Source organism: Thalassophryne amazonica, chromosome 7 (assembly GCF_902500255.1).
Source record: "Thalassophryne amazonica chromosome 7, fThaAma1.1, whole genome shotgun sequence".
Taxonomy (NCBI): domain Eukaryota; kingdom Metazoa; phylum Chordata; class Actinopteri; order Batrachoidiformes; family Batrachoididae; genus Thalassophryne; species Thalassophryne amazonica.
In genome coordinates, this window is record NC_047109.1 from 104,848,330 (window position 1) to 104,870,521 (window position 22,192).

General features: G+C 40.0%; 1 protein-coding gene across 1 annotated transcript in view; it reads right to left on the reverse strand.

The window, feature by feature from the left end:
• Positions 1 to 22,192, reverse strand: part of dnah5 (dynein, axonemal, heavy chain 5) — a 366,123-nt gene that overhangs the window by 260,221 nt on the left and 83,710 nt on the right. Inside the window, exons 28-38 of the mRNA XM_034175262.1 lie at positions 21,853 to 22,071; positions 20,337 to 20,399; positions 19,848 to 20,086; positions 17,688 to 17,835; positions 16,883 to 16,975; positions 15,664 to 15,863; positions 9,910 to 10,063; positions 9,341 to 9,504; positions 7,374 to 7,530; positions 7,078 to 7,290; positions 5,474 to 5,698 (exon numbers count right to left, since the gene is read on the reverse strand). Coding sequence (XP_034031153.1) covers positions 5,474 to 5,698; positions 7,078 to 7,290; positions 7,374 to 7,530; positions 9,341 to 9,504; positions 9,910 to 10,063; positions 15,664 to 15,863; positions 16,883 to 16,975; positions 17,688 to 17,835; positions 19,848 to 20,086; positions 20,337 to 20,399; positions 21,853 to 22,071 — 1,875 coding nt within the window. The remainder of the gene's footprint in view (positions 1 to 5,473; positions 5,699 to 7,077; positions 7,291 to 7,373; positions 7,531 to 9,340; positions 9,505 to 9,909; positions 10,064 to 15,663; positions 15,864 to 16,882; positions 16,976 to 17,687; positions 17,836 to 19,847; positions 20,087 to 20,336; positions 20,400 to 21,852; positions 22,072 to 22,192) is intronic.

Below are 22,192 nucleotides of genomic sequence, written 5' to 3' on the forward strand. Positions count from 1 at the left end.
GATCAAATCAAATCAAATCAATTTTATTTATATAGCGCCAAATCACAACAAACAGTTGCCTCAAGGCGCTTTATATTGTAAGGCAAGGCCATACAATAATTACGGAAAAACCCCAACGGTCAAAACGACCCCCTGTGAGCAAGCACTTGGCGACAGTGGGAAGGAAAAACTCCCTTTTAACAGGAAGAAACCTCCAGCAGAACCAGGCTCAGGGAGGGGCAGTCTTCTGCTGGGACTGGTTGGGGCTGAGGGAGAGAACCAGGAAAAAGAGAGCAGAGATCAATCACTAATGATTAAATGCAGAGTGGTGCATACAGAGCAAAAGGAGAAAGAAACACTCAGTGCATCATGGGAACCCCCCAGCAGTCTAAGTCTATAGCAGCATAACTAAGGGATGGTTCAGGGTCACCTGATCCAGCCCTAACTATAAGCTTTAGCAAAAAGGAAAGTTTTAAGCCTAATCTTAAAAGTAGAGAGGGTGTCTGTCTCCCTGATCTGAATTGGGAGCTGGTTCCACAGGAGAGGAGCCTGAAAGCTGAAGGCTCTGCCTCCCATTCTACTCTTACAAACCCTAGGAACTACAAGTAAGCCTGCAGTCTGAGAGCGAAGCGCTCTATTGGGGTGATATGGTACTATGAGGTCCCTAAGATAAGATGGGACCTGATTATTCAAAACCTTATAAGTAAGAAGAAGAATTTTAAATTCTATTCTAGAATTAACAGGAAGCCAATGAAGAGAGGCCAATATGGGTGAGATATGCTCTCTCCTTCTAGTCCCTGTCAGTACTCTAGCTGCAGCATTTTGAATTAACTGAAGGCTTTTCAGGGAACTTTTAGGACAACCTGATAATAATGATTACAATAGTCCAGCCTAGAGGAAATAAATGCATGAATTAGTTTTTCAGCATCACTCTGAGACAAGACCTTTCTAATTTTAGAGATATTGCACAAATGCAAAAAAGCAGTCCTACATATTTGTTTAATATGCGCATTGAATGACATATCCTGATCAAAAATGACTCCAAGATTTATCACAGTATTAATAGAGGTCAGGGTAATGCCATCCAGAGTAAGGATCTGGTTAGACACCATGTTTCTAAGATTTGTGGGGCCAAGTACAATAACTTCAGTTTTATCTGAGTTTAAAAGCAGGAAATTAGAGGTCATCCATGTCTTTATGTCTGTAAGACAATCCTGCAGTTTAGCTAATTGGTGTGTGTCTTCTGGCTTCATGGATAGATAAAGCTGGGTATCATATGCGTAACAATGAAAATTTAAGCAATGCTGTCTAATAATACTGCCTAAGGGAAACATGTATAAAGTGAATAAAATTGGTCCTAGCACAGAACCTTGTGGAACTCCATAATTAACCTTAGTCTGTGAAGAAGATTCCCTATTTACATGAACAAATTGTAATCTATTAGATAAATATAATTCAAACCACAGCAGTGCAGTGCCTTTAATACCTATGGCATGCTCTAATCTCTGTAATAAAATTTTATGGTCAACAGTATCAAAAGCAGCACTGAGGTCTAACAGAACAAGCACAGAGATGAGTCCACTGTCTGAGGCCATAAGAAGATCATTTGTAACCTTCACTAATGCTGTTTCTGTACTATGATGGATTCTAAAACCTGACTGAAACTCTTCAAATAGACCATTCGTCTGCAGATGATCAGTTAGCTGTTTTACAACTACGATCAGTTAGCTGTTTTACAACTACCCTTTCAAGAATTTTTGAGAGAAAAGGAAGGTTGGAGATTGGCCTATAATTAGCTAAGATAGCTGGGTCAAGTGATGGCTTTTTAAGTAATGGTTTAATTACTGCCACCTTAAAAGCCTGTGGTACATAGCCAACTAATAAAGATAGACTGATCATATTTAAGATTGAAGCATAATTAATGGTAGGGCTTCCTTGAGCAGCCTGGTAGGAATGGGGTCTAATAGACATGTTGATGGTTTGGAGGAAGTAACTAATGAAAATAACTCAGACAGAACAATCAGAGAGAAAGAGTATAACCAAATACCGGCATCACTGAAAGCAGCCAAAGATAACGATATGTCTTTGGGATGGTTATGAGTAATTTTTTTCTCTAATAGTTAGAATTTTATTAGCAAAGAAAGTCATGAAGTCATTACTAGGTAAAGTTAAAGGAATACTCAGCTCAATAGAGCTCTGACTCTTTGTCAGCCTGGCTACAGTGCTGAAAAGAAACCTGGGGTTGTTTTTATTTTCTTCAATTAGTGATGAGTAGTAAGATGTCCTAGCTTTACGGAGGGCTTTTTTATAGAGCAACAGACTCTTTTTCCAGGCTAAGTGAAGATCTTCTAAATTAGTGAGACGCCATTTCCTCTCCAACGTACGGGTTATCTGCTTTAAGCTGCGAGTTTGTGAGTTATACCACGGAGTCAGGCACTTCTGATTTAAGGCTCTCTTTTTCAGAGGAGCTACAGCATCCAAAGTTGTCTTCAATGAGGATGTAAAACTATTGACGAGATACTCTATCTCACTCACAGAGTTTATGTAGCTACTCTGCACTGTGTTCGTATATGGCATTAGAGAACATAAAGAAGGAATCATATCCTTAAACCTAGTTACAGCGCTTTCTGAAAGACTTCTAGTGTAATGAAACTTATTCCCCACTGCTGGATAGTCCATCAGAGTAAATGTAAATGTTATTAAGAAATGATCAGACAGAAGGGAGTTTTCAGGGAATACTGTTAAGTCTTCAATTTCCATACCATAAGTCAGAACAAGATCTAAGATATGATTAAAGTGGTGGGTGGACTCATTTACATTTTGAGCAAAGCCAATTAGAGTCTAATAATAGATTAAATGCAGTGTTGAGGCTGTCATTCTCAGCATCTGTGTGGATGTTAAAATCACCCACTATAATTATCTTATCTGAGCTAAGCACTAAGTCAGACAAAAGGTCTGAAAATTCACAGAGAAACTCACAGTAACAACCAGGTGGACGATAGATAATAACAAATAAAACTGTTTTTTGGGACTTCCAATTTGGATGGACAAGACTTAGAGTCAAGCTTTCAAATGAATTAAAGCTCTGTCTGGGTTTTGGATTAATTAATAAGCTGGAAGGAAGATTGCTGCTAATCCTCCGCCTCGGCCCGTGCTACGAGCGTTCTAGCAGTTAGTGTGACTCGGGGGTGTTGACTCATTTAAACTAACATATTCATCCTGCTGTAACCAGGTTTCTGTAAGGCAGAATAAATCAATATGTTGATCAATTATTATATCATTTACTAACAGGGACTTAGAAGAGAGAGACCTAATGTTTAATAGACCACATTTAACTGTTTTAGTCTGTGGTGCAGTTGAAGGTGCTATATTATTTTTTCTTTTTGAATTTTTATGCTTAAATAGATTTTTGCTGGTTATTGGTGGTCTGGGAGCAGGCACCGTCTCTACGGGGATGGGGTAATGAGGGGATGGCAGGGGGAGAGAAGCTGCAGAGAGGTGTGTAAGACTACAACTCTGCTTCCTGGTCCCAACCCTGGATAGTCACGGTTTGGAGGATTTAAGAAAATTGGCCAGATTTCTAGAAATGAGAGCTGCTCCATCCAAAGTGGGATGGATGCCGTCTCTCCTAACAAGACCAGGTTTTCCCCAGAAGCTTTGCCAATTATCTATGAAGCCCACCTCATTTTTTGGACACCACTCAGACAGCTAGCAATTCAAGGAGAACATGCTGCTAAACATGTCACTCCCAGTCCGATTGGGGAGGGGCCCAGAGAAAACTACAGAGTCCGACATTGTTTTTGCAAAGTTACACACCGATTCAATGTTAATTTTAGTGACCTCCGACTGGCGTAACCGGGTGTCATTACTGCCGACGTGAATTACAATCTTACCAAATTTACGCTTAGCCTTAGACAGCAGTTTCAAAGTTCCTTCAATGTCACCTGCTCTGGCCCCCGGAAGACAATTGACTATGGTTGCTGGTGTCGCTAACTTCACATTTCTCAAAACAGAGTCGCCAATAACCAGAGTTTGATCCTCAGCGGGTGTGTCGCCGAGTGGGGAAAAACGGTTAGAAATGTGAACGGGTTGGCGGTGTACACGGGGCTTCTGTTTAGGGCTACGCTTCCTCCTCACAGTCACCCAGTCGGCCTGCTTTCCCAGCTGCTCTGGATCTGCTGGAAGGGAACTAATGGCGGCTAAGCTACCTTGGTCCGCACCGACTACAGGGGCCTGGCTAGCTGTAGAATTTTCCACGGTACGGAGCTGAGTCTCCAATTCGCCCAGCCTGGCCTCCAAAGCTACGAATAAGCTACACTTATTACAAGTACCATTACTGCTAAAGGAGGCCGAGGAATAACTAAACATTTCACACCCAGAGCAGAAAAGTGCGGGAGAGACAGGAAAAGCCGCCATGCTAAACCGGCTAAGAGCTAGTAGCTGCGCTAAGCTAGCGGATTCCTAAAAACACACAAAGTGAATAATGTGTAAATAATTTAGAGGTGATTCAGCAGAGGGAGTGCTTTAATTAAGGCACGTGAAGATTACACTGTGAAACAAATCGTTATCTAGATCAATCTAACTGCGCAGATTTAACAGCTAACAGATACAGCAAAACACAGCTGTGCTCCGGAACAGGAAGTGATACAATACCGCAGTGAGAGCAAACCACCAGTTTGTGGATCAAAACAAATGAAACTGAAGACAACTGTCTCTCTGTAAATTCTATAAAATTTCAGGTGCATAACAGTTCAGAAAATATACCTTTAGAGTCTGCTTTGACCTCATGTACACTGATTAAACAGAAAAACTGAAATACAAAAATAATTAAAATTACATGTTAAATATGCAAGTAGACATTGGTTTTTACACAGAAATGACTGTGTTCCATTGTGCAAATAAAATGTATGTTATGTACTGTATGTTAAGAAGTATGTTACTGGGAAATGTTCTGAAAATGATCGTGTCTGTTGCTATATCATCAGGCTAAAACAGATTAGTTAAGGTGAACAATATATGAATGCAGTTCCATTTGAATGAAGAGGCCAAAAAGACCATGGCAACTGATGTACAATTCATTACATTTTCAGATCAGTTTCCAATGTACAACAGCACAGTGCCTCCAAAACAGAATATTTCCAGTTCAAGGCTGTCCATGCTACATTCTCCTTGTACAGTTGGAGGGGCATTAGAAAAACCAAATCAACATGTGGATCCCACCCCTGTGGTGAGCCCTAGCAAAATGTGAGAAGGCCAATGATATCTCATGGAATTGGAGTCGATGTACAATAAGCAACAAAGGTATGCAAATTTTACAGATATAGTTCATTTAAAAGTAACATGACTGCATTAATTCATCAGGAAAAAAATGTAACTGTGGTTGTAAATTGCAACAGTTTTATTATGTAAAATGTTTAGGTCATGTTAGCTGGTTTCCCCTAAAAATAGCAGTTGTGAGATTTTTGGCTCGATAAATAAAATTAAACATCCTCACCAGGTCATCAAATATATCCCTCTGATGCACATGGATGGTGATGAGAGTCTCATACTTGGTCCTCTCCACAGTTTCCAGGTCTCTTGTGGTCATATCAATCAGTGTGTTAAGCTGATCAAGGAAGACTTGGTTGGTTTTGGCCATGATGTGGCGATCAAATCGAGCACTGGTTAGAGCCTCTTCAGAGTCTCTTGTCCACATCATCTGCATGCCTAACAAGCCAACCTGAATCAAAGATAAGCCAAGATGATGAGCCGATACACTGAAATACTTCAAAATGACAATTTTGAAAAAAAGCTGCTGGCTGCATTAATGCAGAAATGCACACAGAGATTTCAGAGCAACATATGCTGCCCTCAAGATGACATCTTTCACAGGAACGTCCATGCATTTTTCAACAAGAAATCACAAAACCACATTCTGCACACATTACAAAGGCATGGCTACGGAAGAAGTGGGTACAGATACTGGACTGGCTGCCTGCAGTGTCCCCATTAGAGAATGTGTGGATGATTTTTGAAACCAAAAAAATGCAGTGATGACACCGAAACACACCTCTAGATGTGTTTGCAGGAAAACGGTTCAAAATAAAAACTGAAATGCTTTATCACTTAGTATTCTCAATGCCAAAATATCTAAAGTGCTGTGAGAAGGAATAGCAACATTACAAAGTGGTAAATAATTTAGTGCCCCAACTTTCAAATATGTTGCAGGCCTTAAACTCAGGAATGGCTGTATAGTAACAAATGAAACGAAGTTGACCACATAAAACATGAAATATCTTGGGTTCATTACTGTCCGCAATGAAATAGAAGTCAAAGTAAATATAACAGTCACTGTGTTTGTTGTTGTTGTTTTTGTATTTTCCATACTGCCCCAACTTTTTACGATTTGGGACTGTAGTGCTGCAAAGAGCTACTTTCACTCATTGATGCAATTCTGACAGAAAAATGTGGTCAAGGATGGTGCCATCTGAACCAATGCAAGAGAGTTGTGAGATGAATGTATATCCCAATTTCAAAATATTAAATTTACAAAGATATGAAGGAAATGTTTGGGCCAAGGACAGCGATGTTTGGACTGAGCTGCTCATCTGCTACCACTGTGGTCCAGATCTGGAAAAGCAGCAGAAAATGAATGAATGATATTGAGTAACTGCGCAGCAAAGGCCATGGACACATGCAAAGATGCACACAAAGAGGCACTCCATTTCTACAGCTCCTATGCCACAGCCGGAGCTAATAAAGGTGTTATTACATGAGCCTTAAACACAAATTAGTCTGAAGAATTAAGAGGAAAAGTTGATAACAAAAGGCAAACCCTCCCAGAAATGAAAAAAAAATTTTTTTCTTCAAAAACAAGGGTTTCTTAGAATTACATGATTTCTCTCCAATTCTCAGTGTGCATTCACAGTCTAAATCACATCTCATGCTTGCCATAGCTACAAAATGGAAGAAGGCATAAGTCGCAAATGACGCAATTACATTCACATCACAGTGCACTCAACTGCAGCAATAACTGGGATTTTGTGATGTGATTCTAGTAACGCGCTCTCAGGCAGAAGTTTCAGAATGTTTACTCATCTGCATAAAAACAAGACACACCTGAGCAGGGAAGGCCTGCAGAAAATCCATGAGTTGGAAACCAGACTCCTGGATGGCCATTGCAGCCTGCCGTATCACCAGATGCAAAGACCTCTGGGATTCTTTCAGCAAAGCATTTAGCCAAACCTCCACATTCCCCTCTGCTGTCACAGGACGCTCCAACTCCACAGTCTCCCCCTCCCGTGACGATATCGCCAGAATACGGTCATATATCTGAGAAATATGACCGCATTTGTTAATTAAAATCAACTTCTGATTATTCTACATGGACTAGAGTATAAAGCATTCTAATTCACCTTGTCATGGAAACGGACACTTTTGATGTTGTCAAAGACGTTGAGAAGATGGGCCTGGATGGTGTGGGAGTCTGACGCCTGACCCAGAATCTCCAACAGGGCCGGGTCAGAGACAAAGAAGAAACGAGGAAACAAAAGACGTTTCTTCTCCAGGTAGCTGTTTGACAAATTAATCACAGGAATTAAGTGTTACCTGAATAGTATATCTAATTGCAGTTAAAATAGATACATACAGTGCATCTGGAAAGTATGACAGTGCTTCACTTTTTCCACATTTTATGTTACAGCCTTATTCCAAAATTGAGTACATTTTTTTCTTCCTTCAATATTCTACTCACAACACCCCATAATGACAATGTGAAAAAGGTTTTTTGAAATATTTGCAAATTTATTAAAAATAAAAATCAAATAAATCACATGTACATAAGTATTCACACCCTTTGCTCAATGCTTAGTTGATGCACCTTTGTTGAAGCCTTACGTCTTCTTGAATATGATGCCTCAAGCTTGGTGCACCTATCTTTGGGCAGTTTTGCCCATTCCTCTTTGCAGCACCTCTCAAGCTCTGTCAGGTTGGATGGGGAGCGTCAGTGCACAACCATTTTCTTTTTCGATTTTCAGATCTCTCCAGAGATGTTCAATCGGATTCAGTCGGATTCAGGTCTGGGCTCTGGCTGGGCCACTCAAGGACATTCACAGAGTTGTCCTGAAGCCATTCCTTTGATATCATGGCTGTGTGCAGTCTGAGGTCAAGAGCACTCGGGAGCAGGTTGCCTCTGTACATTGCTGCATTCATCTTTCCCTCAATCCTGACAAGTCTCCCAGTTCCTGATACTGAAAAAAAATCCCCACAGCATCATGCTGTCACCACCATGTTTCACTGTAGGGATGGTGCCTGGTTCCTCCAAACATGACGCCTGGCATTCACACCAAAGAGTTCAATGTTTGTCTCATCTCACAAGAGAATTTTGTTTCTCATGGTCTGAGAGTCCTTCAGGTGCCTTTTGGTAAAATCCAGGTGGGCTGCCATGTGCCTTTTACTAAGGAGTGGCTTCCGTCTGGTCACTCTACCATACAGGCCTGATTGGTTGATTGCAGAAGAGAAAGTTGTCTTTCTGGAAGGTTCTCCTCTCTCCACAGAGGAATGCTGGACCTCTGAGAGACCATCGGATTCTTGGTCACCTCCCTGACAAAGGACCTACTCCCTCATTGCTCACTTTTAAAAAGATTTCTGGTGGATCCAAACTTCTTCCATTTATGGATGATGGAGGTCGCTGTCCTCATTGGGACCTTCAAAGCAGCAGAAATATTTCTGTACCCTTCCCCAGATTTGTGCCTCAGGACAATCCTGTCTCAGAGGTCTACAGGTGATTCCTTTGTCTTCATGCTTGGTTTGTGCTCTGACATGCACTGTCAACTGTGGGACCTTATATGTAGACAGGTGTGTGTCTTCATCTCCAATCAACTGAATTCACCCAAGGTGGAGTCCAGTTATGCTGTAGAAGCATCTCAAGGATGATCAGTGGAAACAGGATACATCTGAGCTCAATTTTGAGCTTCATGGCCAAAGCTGTGAATACTTATGTACATGTGAGTTCTTAGGGGTTTTTTGTTATTATTTTAATAAATTTTTTAAAATCTCAAAAAAAAAAAAATTCACACTGTCATTATGGAGTAAGGTGGGGAGGATTTGGGGGGAAAAAATTAATTTCATCCTATTTTGGAATAAGGCTTTAACAACAAAATGTGGAAAAAGTGAAGCGCTGTGAATATTTTCTGGATGCACTATAAATAGTGACCATTTTCAACACAGCACAAACAGAAGTTGGCAACACAACAAAAATCAAATCTCACCTTGTAACAGTTTACACAACTACTATCTTCTCTCTCTGGATAAACTGGTCACACTTCAAATCTTTATAGTAATTTGAAGAGCAGTTTGAAACTTTAAATAACTTGGTTCTCACCCTGTAAGTGACTTTTGGCAGATCTCCAGCTGTTCAAGGAGGTGAGGAAGCAGCTGCCCCATGGTCTCATCTCCCACACACGACTGCACTACATTGGGCATTTCGTGGGCTCGCATCATGATCTTCACCCACGACTTGTCTATGGTAGAGAAACGCTTTGCTTCCTAAAGGAGGACAAGCAGATTCGTCATCATATTAGAGGACATTATTTTGTTGCTTTGCAAGAAATCTCGCTGCACTGTCTTTTTAATTACTGCAATGAGTTTTCATTGATTTGCTCTGTACATAGGGCTGCGACATATCTACATAAAAACGTACAAATGTGTTTTAATTACACTGAAGCATCATCATCATTTTAAATGTCAGGTAGCTGCCCATTAGTTAAATGTTACAAGATAATGTCTCATGAAATGATATATTGTTGCAAATCCAGTCTGCAATATAAATACATAAGTGCCTCAGTGAAGAGTGAAAGAACATGGAAATATTTTGGCATCTGAACTTCATAACTGTACAGTATAACAGAATTATGGAACTAAAGTAGAATACGAGGTCGTAATGTAATCTACCTTTGGCAGCTGTTTTGCAATGTCTCCGCCAACAAACACAGCCTCCAGATAGATCCAAAGGTTCTGGACAGTCATCCAGTTTTCTATGACATCACTGGTGTTGGAAAGATTCTGAACCCATTTCTGAATCTGTGCTTTATATGGGGTGTTGTATCTGTAGAAGACATTATAGTACATGGGATCAACTTTAAAAATTAAGGTACCAGTCTGCTGATTGTTTAAAGTAATTCTAACTCAGCCATCCAGACTCTGTCCTCTGCAAGGTTAACTGAATTAAACCAACATAATTAAAATCTTGATGTTACTAAGTAGCCAAATTATTTGCTATTTTAAATTCTTTATTTTAAATAAATACTACTCAGAAATGTTCTTGCAAATTGTTACCTTAATGCTTTTGGGGATTAGTAACTTATTAAACTTAAGTTAGCATAAATGATACATGCCATTCCAGTTTTATGATAAAACTGTTTTTTTTTCTAAGCTGTGAACATCTTTTTTACAACCTCTGTGAACATGAACATTGAACACCGTAAACATTTTATTACCAACATCTTGTAATAAGTTATCAACTTACTAAAATATGTACATGCGTGGGAGGGGGGCTATTGAACAAGCAATGGAGTGAGCTGTGTTTGCCGAGCACTGCGGAGCAAGCTTTTAAAAGTGTATTTTTGGGGCACAAGCGGAAAGAAAAAAATTGTTGTGGGTCGGTCTGAAGTGTGACTGTAAGGTGACAAACTGGAAAAATGGCTGGTAAACATAGAAATTGTGTGGCCATTCGCACTCTTGGCACAGCAACAGTCTGCAGACAACTACTGTCATGCTGGCAGTGAAATTTGTCAAAGTTCCCCACAAGTGTGGCTTTGGTCTGTGCGCTGAACTGACAGGAGGTGTGGCCGCCCACTGAAGCGGCTGTGGAGATCTGCTGTTCTGGACATCCCAGCTGGACAACACTCACTGTGTTTGGATGGACATGGACTAACAACTGCCCACTGTGATGCGTGTGTCTGTTTACTGTCATCATGTGGACATAAATAAAAACATATATCACTGTGGTGATATATGCGGTGGGCTGCAGTGGGCAAGCGCACACGCTGCAGCCCATTGATAGGCTACCCCCAGGCTAAACGAACCATCAGATCAGAACATGCAGCGGGTGATCTGACTGTCACGTCACCCACTTGAGCTCTGTTCTACATGACGCGGTGTCTGTGCTGCGGCACACCATCCACAAAATACACGTGTCGGGCAGAACATGCGTGCACGGCCGGCTGGACACACTGGACCAATAGATGTGAACATGAGACAAGTGAACTGCTTCTCAATCATGTCATTTCATGATTGTACATCTGTCATCATGGGTCATCTACAGAGGAACAGACGGATCATATTTGTATTGTCCGCTTGATAAGAGGGATTCAATAAAATGCGGTGTTTTTATGCGGTGCATGATTTTATTTTTTTTTAAATACCTCCATGTCCTTCCTGATATGAGGCAGTTTCTCGCACCTTTTACAGGACAGTGATTGTAGCTCAGTGGTAAAGTTTCTGACTGGCAATCAGAGCTTTATGCGCAGGTTCGATTCCCGTGGGTGGCATATAATTTTAATGTTTTTTACTTTCACAGAATGTAACCACATCTCTGTGAAAAGCTGCTGTGTTCCCGCATGCACAAAACCGTTGCGGCAATGCATTTTGTTTTATTTATTTATTTTTTTTCTGCACAGCAGCTGCACGATGTGGTTACACATCATGCATTCTACATTTCAAATCTGGCACAACAACGGCCTAGTCTTTTTTAAAGACCTTTTTAGTCATAGAGCATTTATGTTATTTGAAATACTACAAAAAAAAATATAATATCCTGAAATCTCACTTTTTTAGATTTCTACAAATTAGAAGTTTTGTTAATAACCATTTTAGTTTCCTGGGCTCACTATCTAAGAATGTCACAGATGACATGTTAAACTTAAACCCTTATGCAAAAGCATAATATCTCACAAATTTGCACGATGATTCAGAATATTATCCCACCCTCTTGGAATAAAACTAAATTAGTGTGGGAAAAGGATCTAAACATTGACTCCTCTAGGTCATCTTGGCAATGTTGCTTAGAATGTATTCACACTTCTATCTGTATTAGACAATAGTAGTCCCTTCGGCTGCTCCCGTGTTTGCACTTGGGGTCACCACAGCAAATCTGAGGTGGATCTGCATGTTGAATTTGCACAACTTTTACACCGGATGCTCTTCCTGACGCAACTCCACATTATATGGAGAAACGTGGCAGGGGTGAGATTTGAACCGGGAACCTGCCAATGACTGATCCAATTCAAAGTATTGCATCATCTACATTACTCAAATGACAAACACTCTAAAATCTATCCCATGTCAGTCCTGCATGTTTAACGCATCATCAGGGTCCAGCTATATTATAGGACCAGCCCAGTCTGTTTTGTGTGTGTGTGGGTGTGTGTGTGTGTGTGTGTTCCCATCACAAAATGATTAAAATTTTTGTGACAGGGTTTTTTTAACTCTCTATTACTAACCCTACTCCTACACCCAACCCTAACCTTAACCATAACCTAACCCTACTCCTCTCCCTAACCCTAACCATAACCACCCGACCCCCCCGCGTCACTTTTAATTTCGTGCAACTGTCACACAATGAATTAGAATAAATTTGTGCTCCTGTGACGAACATTTTGCACTTTTCGTGACAATATCATGAACCAATAGATTAATGTACGAGGGCTGTCAATAAAGTATAGGTCCTTTTTATTTTTTTCAAAAACTATATGGATTTTATTCATATGTTTTTACGTCAGACATGCTTGTACCCTCGTGCGCATGCGTGAGTTTTTCCACGCCTGTCGGTGACGTCATTCGCCTGTGAGCACTCCTTGTGGGAGGAGTCGTCCAGCCCCTTGTCGGAATTCCTTTGTCTGAGAAGTTGCTGAGAGACTGGTGCTTTGTTTGATCAAAATTTGTTCTAAACCTGTGAGGCACATCGAAGTGGACACGGTTCGAAAAATTAAGCTGGTTTTCGGTGAAAATTTTAACGGCTGATGAGAGATTTTGAGGTGATACTGTCGCTTTAAGGACTTCCCAGGGAGCGGGACATTGCGCAGTGCTCCCAGGCGCTGTCGTCAGCCTGTTTCAAGCTGAAAACCTCCACATTTCAGGCTCTATTGATCCAGGATGTCGTGAGAGAACAGAGAAGTTTCAGAAGAAGTCGGTTTCAGCATTTTATCCGGATATTCCACTGTTAAAGGAGATTTTTTTTAATGAAAGACGTGCGGATGGGTCCGTGCGGATGGGTCCGCGCGTCGGGACACTGCCGGCGCGGTGCGGCGGCACAGGAAAAACACCTCCGTGTTGATAACCATTTGTAAAATCCAGGCGGCTTTTGATGGCTTTCAGTGGAGTGAGTATATGAGAAATTGTTTAACAGCTGGGCATGTTCCAACTTGTCCTTAAGGCTTCCAATAGGCTTAAGGCTTCCTGTGGCGGAGTGTCGCGGCGGCTGCGAGCCGACGCTGCAATCCGTCCGCACGTCTTTCATTAAAAAAAATCTCCTTTAACAGTGGAATATCCGGATAAAATGCTGAAACCGACTTCTTCTGAAACTTCTCTGTTCTCTCACAATGTCCTGGATCAATAGAGCCTGAAATGTGGAGGTTTTCAGCTTGAAACAGGCTGATGACGCCGCCTGAGAGCGCTGCGCGACGTCCCGCTCCGTGGGAAGTCCTTAAAGCGACAGTATCACCTCAAAATCTCTCATCAGCCGTTAAAATTTTCACCGAAAACCAGCTTAATTTTTCGAACCGTGTCCACTTCGATGTGCCTCACAGGTTTAGAAAAAATTTTGATCAAACAAAGCGCCAGTCTCTCAGCAACTTCTCAGACAAAGGAATTCCGACGAGGGGCTGGACAACTCCTCCCACAAGGAGTGCTCACAGGCGAATGACGTCACCAACAGGCGTGGAAAAACTCACGCATGCGCACGAGGGTTCAAGCATGTCTGACGTAAAAACATATGAATGAAATCCATATAGTTTTTGAAAAAAATAAAAAGGACCTATACTTTATTGACAGACCTCGTATATTTCGTGCTGCTGAATCACGTTTTGCCGTGAGACTGGGTTGTATAGGACATATGTTTTGGCATTGTCAATCACTGAAAATGTTCTGGAAAAATATTTTTGATGTCATTTCATACCCTCCCCATATATCTCCATTTTTGGAGTCCCTCCACCTGAGATCACTGTTCCTAGATCACAAGCAAGGGTTATATCTTTTCCCTCATTAATTGCACGAAGACTTATTCTTCTCCAGTGGAAATCAAACAAACCTCCTTCATTTGATGGCTGGATTAAGGAAATGCTCTCCATACTACAGCTAGAGAAATTGAGATACTGTAGAACTAACTGTCGTGAGAAATTTTGGGTGATTTGGTCTCATTTTTTTTTTTGACTATGTAAAAAAAATCACAAATTTAACATCTCCTTTTTGTCAATATATAAACCATAAATGAGACAGAGCAGGTGTTTTTCTTGGGATTATTTTATAAACATCTGTTTTTATATATTTATATATTTATTGTTACTAGGTTGTACTGCCATTATTGCTATTTCTTGTTCTCTCTTATACTTTATTTGTCTTGTTTGGGGGTGGGGTGGCTCTGTGGGTGGGGGGAGCAGAAGGGTATGTGTGTGTATTGTGTTCTGTTTCTTGTAAAATGAAAAGTTATAAAGTATATAAATATGTGCACACAACAAACTTTTTTTCATGCTGACAAGTGTCTTCAATTTAACTATACACACTAACCCCATGAAACATTTTTGAGTGTATCAGCATTCCCCTCACACTGTCATGACATAATAAGGAAACATTACACATAAATAAACACATTATTTATTAAATTGTAGCTATATCTGTTAGGTTGCTGTGAGGTATTTGTGATTAAATAAATTTCCAAACACCTATATAGGCAAACTGTATCTGAGTAAGTTAATGTGCTCAAAACCACAAATTATTACAATTTAAATATTTGAAGTTAGGGTTGCACAGATCTTTTGAATGCAGCTAAATTAACAATATTAAGTGAATTAACAATACTTGAGTTTCAGATTCAACACAGAGCACCCAAACAGCTTTGGGAGTGAGTATGTTGGGGATCTATTGACATTTTCAAGGACATATGCACTCAGGGATTGAGCCATCAACTTTTCCGTTGCAGAATAGCATGCTTTACCATCTGCACTATTGTCCCAGAAAATCTATAACCCATACTATTTTCTGCTTGTTGTTTTATTCCATTATATAAACCACCTGAGTCTGCCTCTGTAAACAAAAAAGACAGAAAATAACTTAATAACAAACTCATAGACTGTTTGAGATTCTGACAACATAGTTGAAATATATGTTAGCACAACTATGTCAGTGTCCTTGGGCCACTGGTATAGGTATCTGAGACCGACGAACCCTGGATTAAATACTTAACTGCTTCCAGTACATTATTATTCTCCCTTAAATTGATTTAACTCAAACTAACCAAATTCACTTTACTTTAATAAAATAGGTTAAAGTTCAAATAACTGATTTTAAGGTAGATAAACTTAAAAAATGGAGATCATTTGTTGGCTCAATGTTTTTGACTTCTGCCAATTCACTGGGGTTCACAGTGAAATTTAATCACAAGAGACTTGACACAAGTCCAGTAACAGTTATTATGACCATCAACAATAGTACCTGTTGCTCATAAGAGACCCCAAAATCATCAGACTGTCCTCCATGCTGCTAATGATCTCTGATGTGCTGTCTCCTCTCAGAAGCAGCTCTCCACGAGTCTTGAAGTTAGCAAATGTAAAAGTCTTGTTGTCCCACTCTGAGATCACCTGCTTCAGCTTCTGTTCGATGTCTCGCTCTTTCACTGCGCTGATACAGATATCCTGTATAAGAAAAGTAGGTTTGTCAAAGTACTAGAATGATAAATAGTGGTGATAAAAATAAAGGATGGGACAACCCGTCACAATAGTCAACTGCAACAACCTAATATCAAACTAAGCATGTCATGGTGAAGACAGAGCTGAGTTGGAATTCGAGACTTTCAGTTTGCGTTCCTGTCCTCACCTATGGTTATGAGCTTTGGGTAATGAATGAAAGAACAAGGTCATGGATATAAGTAGCAGAAATTAAGCTTCTCTATCAGGTATCTGGGCTTACGCTCAGGGAGAGAATGAGAAACTGAAATATCCAGGAAGGACTTGAATTAGAGCTGCTGCTTATTGTCATTGAAAGGAGCCAGCTGAGGTGGTTCAGGCATGTGGTGAGGATGCCACCTAGGTGTTTCCCTAATGAGGTCTTCCAGGTACGTCAAACTGGGAGGAGGCCCCAGAGAAGACCTAGGCCACATTGGAGGCATTACATTTTCCAGATGGTATGGGATCCCCCAGGAAGAGTTAGAGGACATAGCCAAGGATAGGGAAGTATGGGATGAGTTGGTTGGTCGACTGCCATTGTGACCCGGACCCAGATGTCACAAAATGAATGAATTCAAGAAGCCATGTTACGAGGGGTGATGGAGAAGTTTTGAGCCTCACCCAGAAAAAGTAGGGTGTGGTTCTCCGTCTTTGGCAGCAGAGAAACAAACATTTTTTTTTTTAGTTTTTCACTCATTGGGTCCAATTGCCCCTCATCTAATAAACAATTGTCAACATCATATTATCATTTGTTCTATTGAATCATAATTGCCATTAATTGCAATCATCATGGTGTACAACAAAAGAATCTTAAACATAAAGTCTCAACTGATGGTCAGATGTGTCTGACTGAAATCTTATTTCAATGGTTATAATAAAAAAAAACTGTAGATCAGATTTTTCTGTTTAGCTCATAGAAATAAGGTCTTAAAACTATTAAATTGATTTTGAATGATTGAGAGAAAATTGAACAACATCCCACATCTTACTTCAATTTCCTCTTTATACTTGAGCAGAGGAGCCTCCATGATGTTACATAGCTTGAAAGTCTCACTCTCCACTTCAAAGGTATGTCCAGTCACCTGGAACAAAAAAACTGATCAAATTGAAGAGCTGTGGCTTGCACTGGCCTATAATACATAAACATTGCAGACATCCTTTTGAAACAGAGCTACACTTATCTTGAGTAAAATCTTGGGAGACGTGTTTATAACAATTTATGAAATCTTTACCAGCTTTTTACCTCTGTACACAATACAAAACAGCATTTGTCTGCTCATTAAACAAAATCACCTGATTTATAAAGCTTTAAAACAAAGTATGGACATTAATCACCACAAATAGTCAGTGGAAAGCAAATCCTAAATGTTGAAATGAAGGCGACAGAGACATCCAAGCCCTACTGGAGGCCTTACAGCAGCTCACAAACACATTAAGCAGGGAAACACTGAGCCTCAGCTGCTGCATGGGGAGCAATAAATTATAAATGCGACTGAAATTGTGAAGACAGTAACCACTGTAGATGGTGCCAGTCGTGTTTTTAGAAGATGAATACAGTACTTCTTTTACACCTTGAATTTTGGTCATACTAAGTAAGACTAGAAATTTATCAGTTCATCATTTTTTATAGAAAAACATGTAAAAGTTGAGTTTCATAGGCCTGAATTGTTGTTAAAACAGCTCAAACTAAGTTTCTTTGGAAAAACGGGTTCATGTTTCTCTTCAAAACTTTTCAATGCAAAGTGGAGTACATAAATTATGAATTAGCTCAGATCTTGGACTCATATCTCTGACCTCGGTAATTCGTTTCCAGTGACGTGCCATCATGGCCTTGTTGGTCATGTGCTCTAGCAGTGGACAACATTCACTGAAGTCATCAATTGTTTTCTTCAAGTCCTGGAAGGCCTGCCAGTCCTTCATGGCACGGGGCAACTTTCGACATCTAGTAAAAAAAACCCAAACAAAAAACAAACAAAAACAAACAAACAAACAAACAAAACTGTTAATAGCCAACAATAATTTTGTAGTAATGAGCTAAGTGCCACTGGACATCAAATGGAGGAGTGTGTGCAGTAGAAAGTTGACCAATCTAGCAACCACATAACATTTATAATATACAGACATCCGATGTGTTTAGAGGCAAGTTTGAGAACCCCTATTTAGACGGATTATACATACAGTGCATCCAGAAAGTATTCAAGGTGCTTCACTTTTTCCATATTTTGCTATGTCAGCCTTATTCCAAAATGGAGTGAATTAATTTTTTTCCTCAAAATTCTACTCACAACAACCCGTAATGACAACATGAAAGAATTTTTTTCCTTTTTTTGAAATTTTTGCAAATTTATCAAAAATAAAAAACAAAGAAATCACGTGTACACATATGTATTCACACCCTTTGCTCAATACTTTGTTGATGCACCTTGGGCAGCAATTACAGCGTCAAGTCTTCTTCAATATGATGTCATAAGCTAGGTGCACCTATCTTTGAGTAGGTTTACCCATTCCTCTTTGTAGCACCTCTCAAGCTCTGTGTGAAGGGAAACAAAATTGTGACCAATGATGTCCAATGCAATCTGCATCTTCACCACCAGATGATGATATGTTCCACACTGTAGCCTTCAGTAAGCTAGCACACAGAAATGGTGTTTTGCGTGACTCAGTTCAGCAGATTCATGACAGCACAGCCTGATAAGGTCTGTTGGACTTGATATGTAGAAATCAGAAAACGTTAGCTATGAGCTTCCATTGTAATGATCTCTATGACTGCACAGTAAAATCACTAGTGTAAAACTAACACTGTCTGTGTTAAATTAACACTGTCAGTGTACATATGGGCCTACTCTGGTCAGAGTGGGACCATACTGTATGTACACTGTCAGTGTTAATTTAACACTGGTGATCAAGATTTTACAGTAATGAGGACTAAAACCAATGCACATCATAGGTTGTTTGTCTTTTGTTATGTCATCTAATTACAGAATATTAGCATGTGCAAATCTTTTCATCATCAGAAGTCACATTTCTGAAAGTGACAAATAGTATTTCCCCAGTATGATGGGGATGGCCTGCCATCATAACTTTTCTGATGTGAGCACATTTTCTTTTTATGGCTGGTAACTGCATACAGCTTTCAGGCTAGTTTCACAGACCAGGACACAAAAATGGAAACATTATATCCTGTTTCTGTCATCCAAACCTCATTCCCCATCTATTTGGCATTGAGACTTGCACACAGAATAACCCATTACAGAGAACAGCACAGAGGTGAAGCACACAGGGATCATGAATTGAAATCCTTCAATGGATTCATGCAATGCTTATTGAAAAACATGATAGGGGAAGGACTTGGTATAAGGCTCGAGAGGTAAGTGAAGGGACATGATTACTGAAAATCATTTTGTTCTCATACTTCTCCTTCTGTTGTTCTGCTTTTTTTTTAGATTTACTTTTTTCTTCATATGCAGGCTGCAGGTTTGAAGGACACTGCTAGTTATGGGGATTAACTATGCTGAATCTGAGTGAAGACCATGTCCTTCAAGGGTTGATTGAGACTCAAGACCAAGATGTTGGGATTTCAGAGTGGTCAAGACGAAGTCTTTGGAGAAGGTGATATCAAGTCGAGCTCGGAAAAACATGTCTACAAACACGAGGGTGAATGTACAATCTGCACCATGGGATCAAATACAGCACCACTCAACGCAATGTGAATTTATTTGTTTTGTTATTAGAATTTTTAATTAATGCGTATACTTGTTCAAGCCCAACTGTCAAGATCAAGGAGAAGTTCTTTCAAATCCAAGATGACTGGACTCGAGTGTCCTGCCTGAAATGTCCAGTTTGCTTCCGTTGCCTAATGTTTCGCATCACTTTCACTCACAGTTAGGCTTCCATGACTGCATGGTGCAGATCCATTCAACTTACTGAAATTAAGTCTTAAGATGAATGCCTTGCCTCGCCTGAAAGTCCAGCAGCTCGTTATTAATCTGCTCAATGTTGATGTCAGCCCAAAGGATGTCATAGTAACCGTTGACTGTGTCGATAACACTGTTGTAAAGTCCATACAACTTCTGCAGCAGAGCCAACTGCTTCTTGATCTCTAACAGCTGAGGATGCTCTGTAACAGGGAGTCCAAAGAGCTCCTCTCCTCCTGTGTAGGTGATGTATTTCCTGAACAGATTGTCAAATCGATTCTAAAGAAGAGAAGAACAGCAACATAAAAATAACATTCAAAATCACTTGAGTATTATAGAAATCCAAATATTTGTAATTAATTGTACAATTAAAGTAAATTGTATGTGTTATGTGTTGTAAATATCATATTGGTTATTATTATTATTATTATTGAATTTGAGTTGAAGTGGGTCAATTATCAGATTAAATTTCCAAAGGCCTGACCTGACAGACACAATAATGACAAATAAAAATATGTAGTAACCCTACCTGGAACATAATGAGTCTGTCACTGGCATCCCGAGGAGGGAGGCCGTCCACCATGGGACCATCCTGGAGAAGAAATCACCAATGTCATCAGTTAAAATGCAGAAATAGACCTGGCTTAAGTCTATGTCATTCATGTACTGTAATGACAATAATAGTCTGGCTGTGAAGTTTGTATATTATTAGTGGTTGAGATGGCTGTCTCAGAAAGTTACTGGAACACCATGGAACCACGCGTTCATCTTCTTTGTAAATCAGGATGTCAAACATAACACAATAAAGCAAGGGTCACCAACTCTGTTCCTGGAGGGCTCCTGCCCTGCATGTTTTCCACGTCTACCTACTCAAGTCACACATGATTTTTTTTAAAAGTGCTGTTTTCCAGCTCTTGATTGGCTGAGCACACCTGATAGAGTTAATTGCCTGGGAGTGGATCAGGGAGAGTTAGAAAACATGCAGGGCAGGTGCCCTCCAGGACCAGGGTTGGTGACCCCTACAGCCTACAAGCTTTATCGCAGGGGTCACCAACCAGTCTCTCTTGCACGTCTCCAGCTTGTGCAAAATGCTGCTGCTTGTCTTTTAAGATACACTTCCAGAAGTGAGCATATTACACCTGTACTTTACTCACTCCACTGGCTTGCAGTTCATTTTAGAATTGATTTTAAGATTTTACTCTTTGTTTTTATTGGTATTAATGGCCTTGCACCATCTCACTTGTCTGGAAGTTTAACTCTCCGCACATACAGTAGAACATTATGGGCATCTGGCCAACTTTACTTAGATGGTCTGAGGTCAAAATATAAGCTTTGGGGTGATCGTGTTTTTTCGGTAGCTGAACACAGACGGTGGGACAAGTTACCTGCTTATTTACACTATATTTCTGACCCAGAACTTTTTAAATCAAAGCTAAAGACTTATTTATTTAAAATGGCTTTTAACATCTGGTGGCATTGTGACCTGTTTTATTTGTAAGTGCCTTTTTAATTCTATTGTACGGCTTGTTTTATTTTTGTGAATTCTTGTTCCTTGATCTTACTATAAAACACTATGAACACTGTCTGGCTGTAAAGGGCTATAGAAATAAATGTGGATTGATTGATTGATTGATTGATGGTAATCTTATCAAACAAACATGTACTGTAGGCTGTGATATCAATTTGGGATCAAGGCAAAGAAAAAACGAAAATGTGCAACAACAACAACAAATACAAATACCACACATATTAAGCAGTACAACTAAATTTGGGGGTGGGGGGGGGAGCAGTCAGCAAAAATCCCTCCAGAATGCACACGCGCACATTCTCATGTACTCAACATAAACACATGGTCAGACTGACAATGAACAAAAAAGCTCAGAGCACAAAGGGAGTGTTGCTTCATTCTTTGCACAGGATACCATTAACCCACTCAGTCTTTACACATAAAATCATTACTGCCTGCGATATTAATGTGTAGAATGTAATTTAGGATGCCTTCAATACTTGTGCAGTGCTTCTTTTTTGTTTCATTTTTCCTTCACCTTCTCATAGTCCTGGTAGAAGTACTGACAATCTTCTACAAAGCTCTCCACATTTCTCACAAGCTCTCCTCTAAAGTTTGGTTGCAGAGCCACCAGCTCATTCTGCACTTTTGCACTATGTGACAACAGCTTCTCCCAACTGTAGCGCAGTGCATCCACCGTTTCAGCCTCTTCCTTCACCACTGACAGCTCATATTTGTTGAGAATAGCATATGATTCCTGAGGGGAAAAGATGCATAACATAAATGAAAGGGGCAGATGTTAGAGCTTTCATCTCAGACAATTACTGGAGCTATACATAGAAAAACTATGCATGCATTACAACAATATATTTTATGGA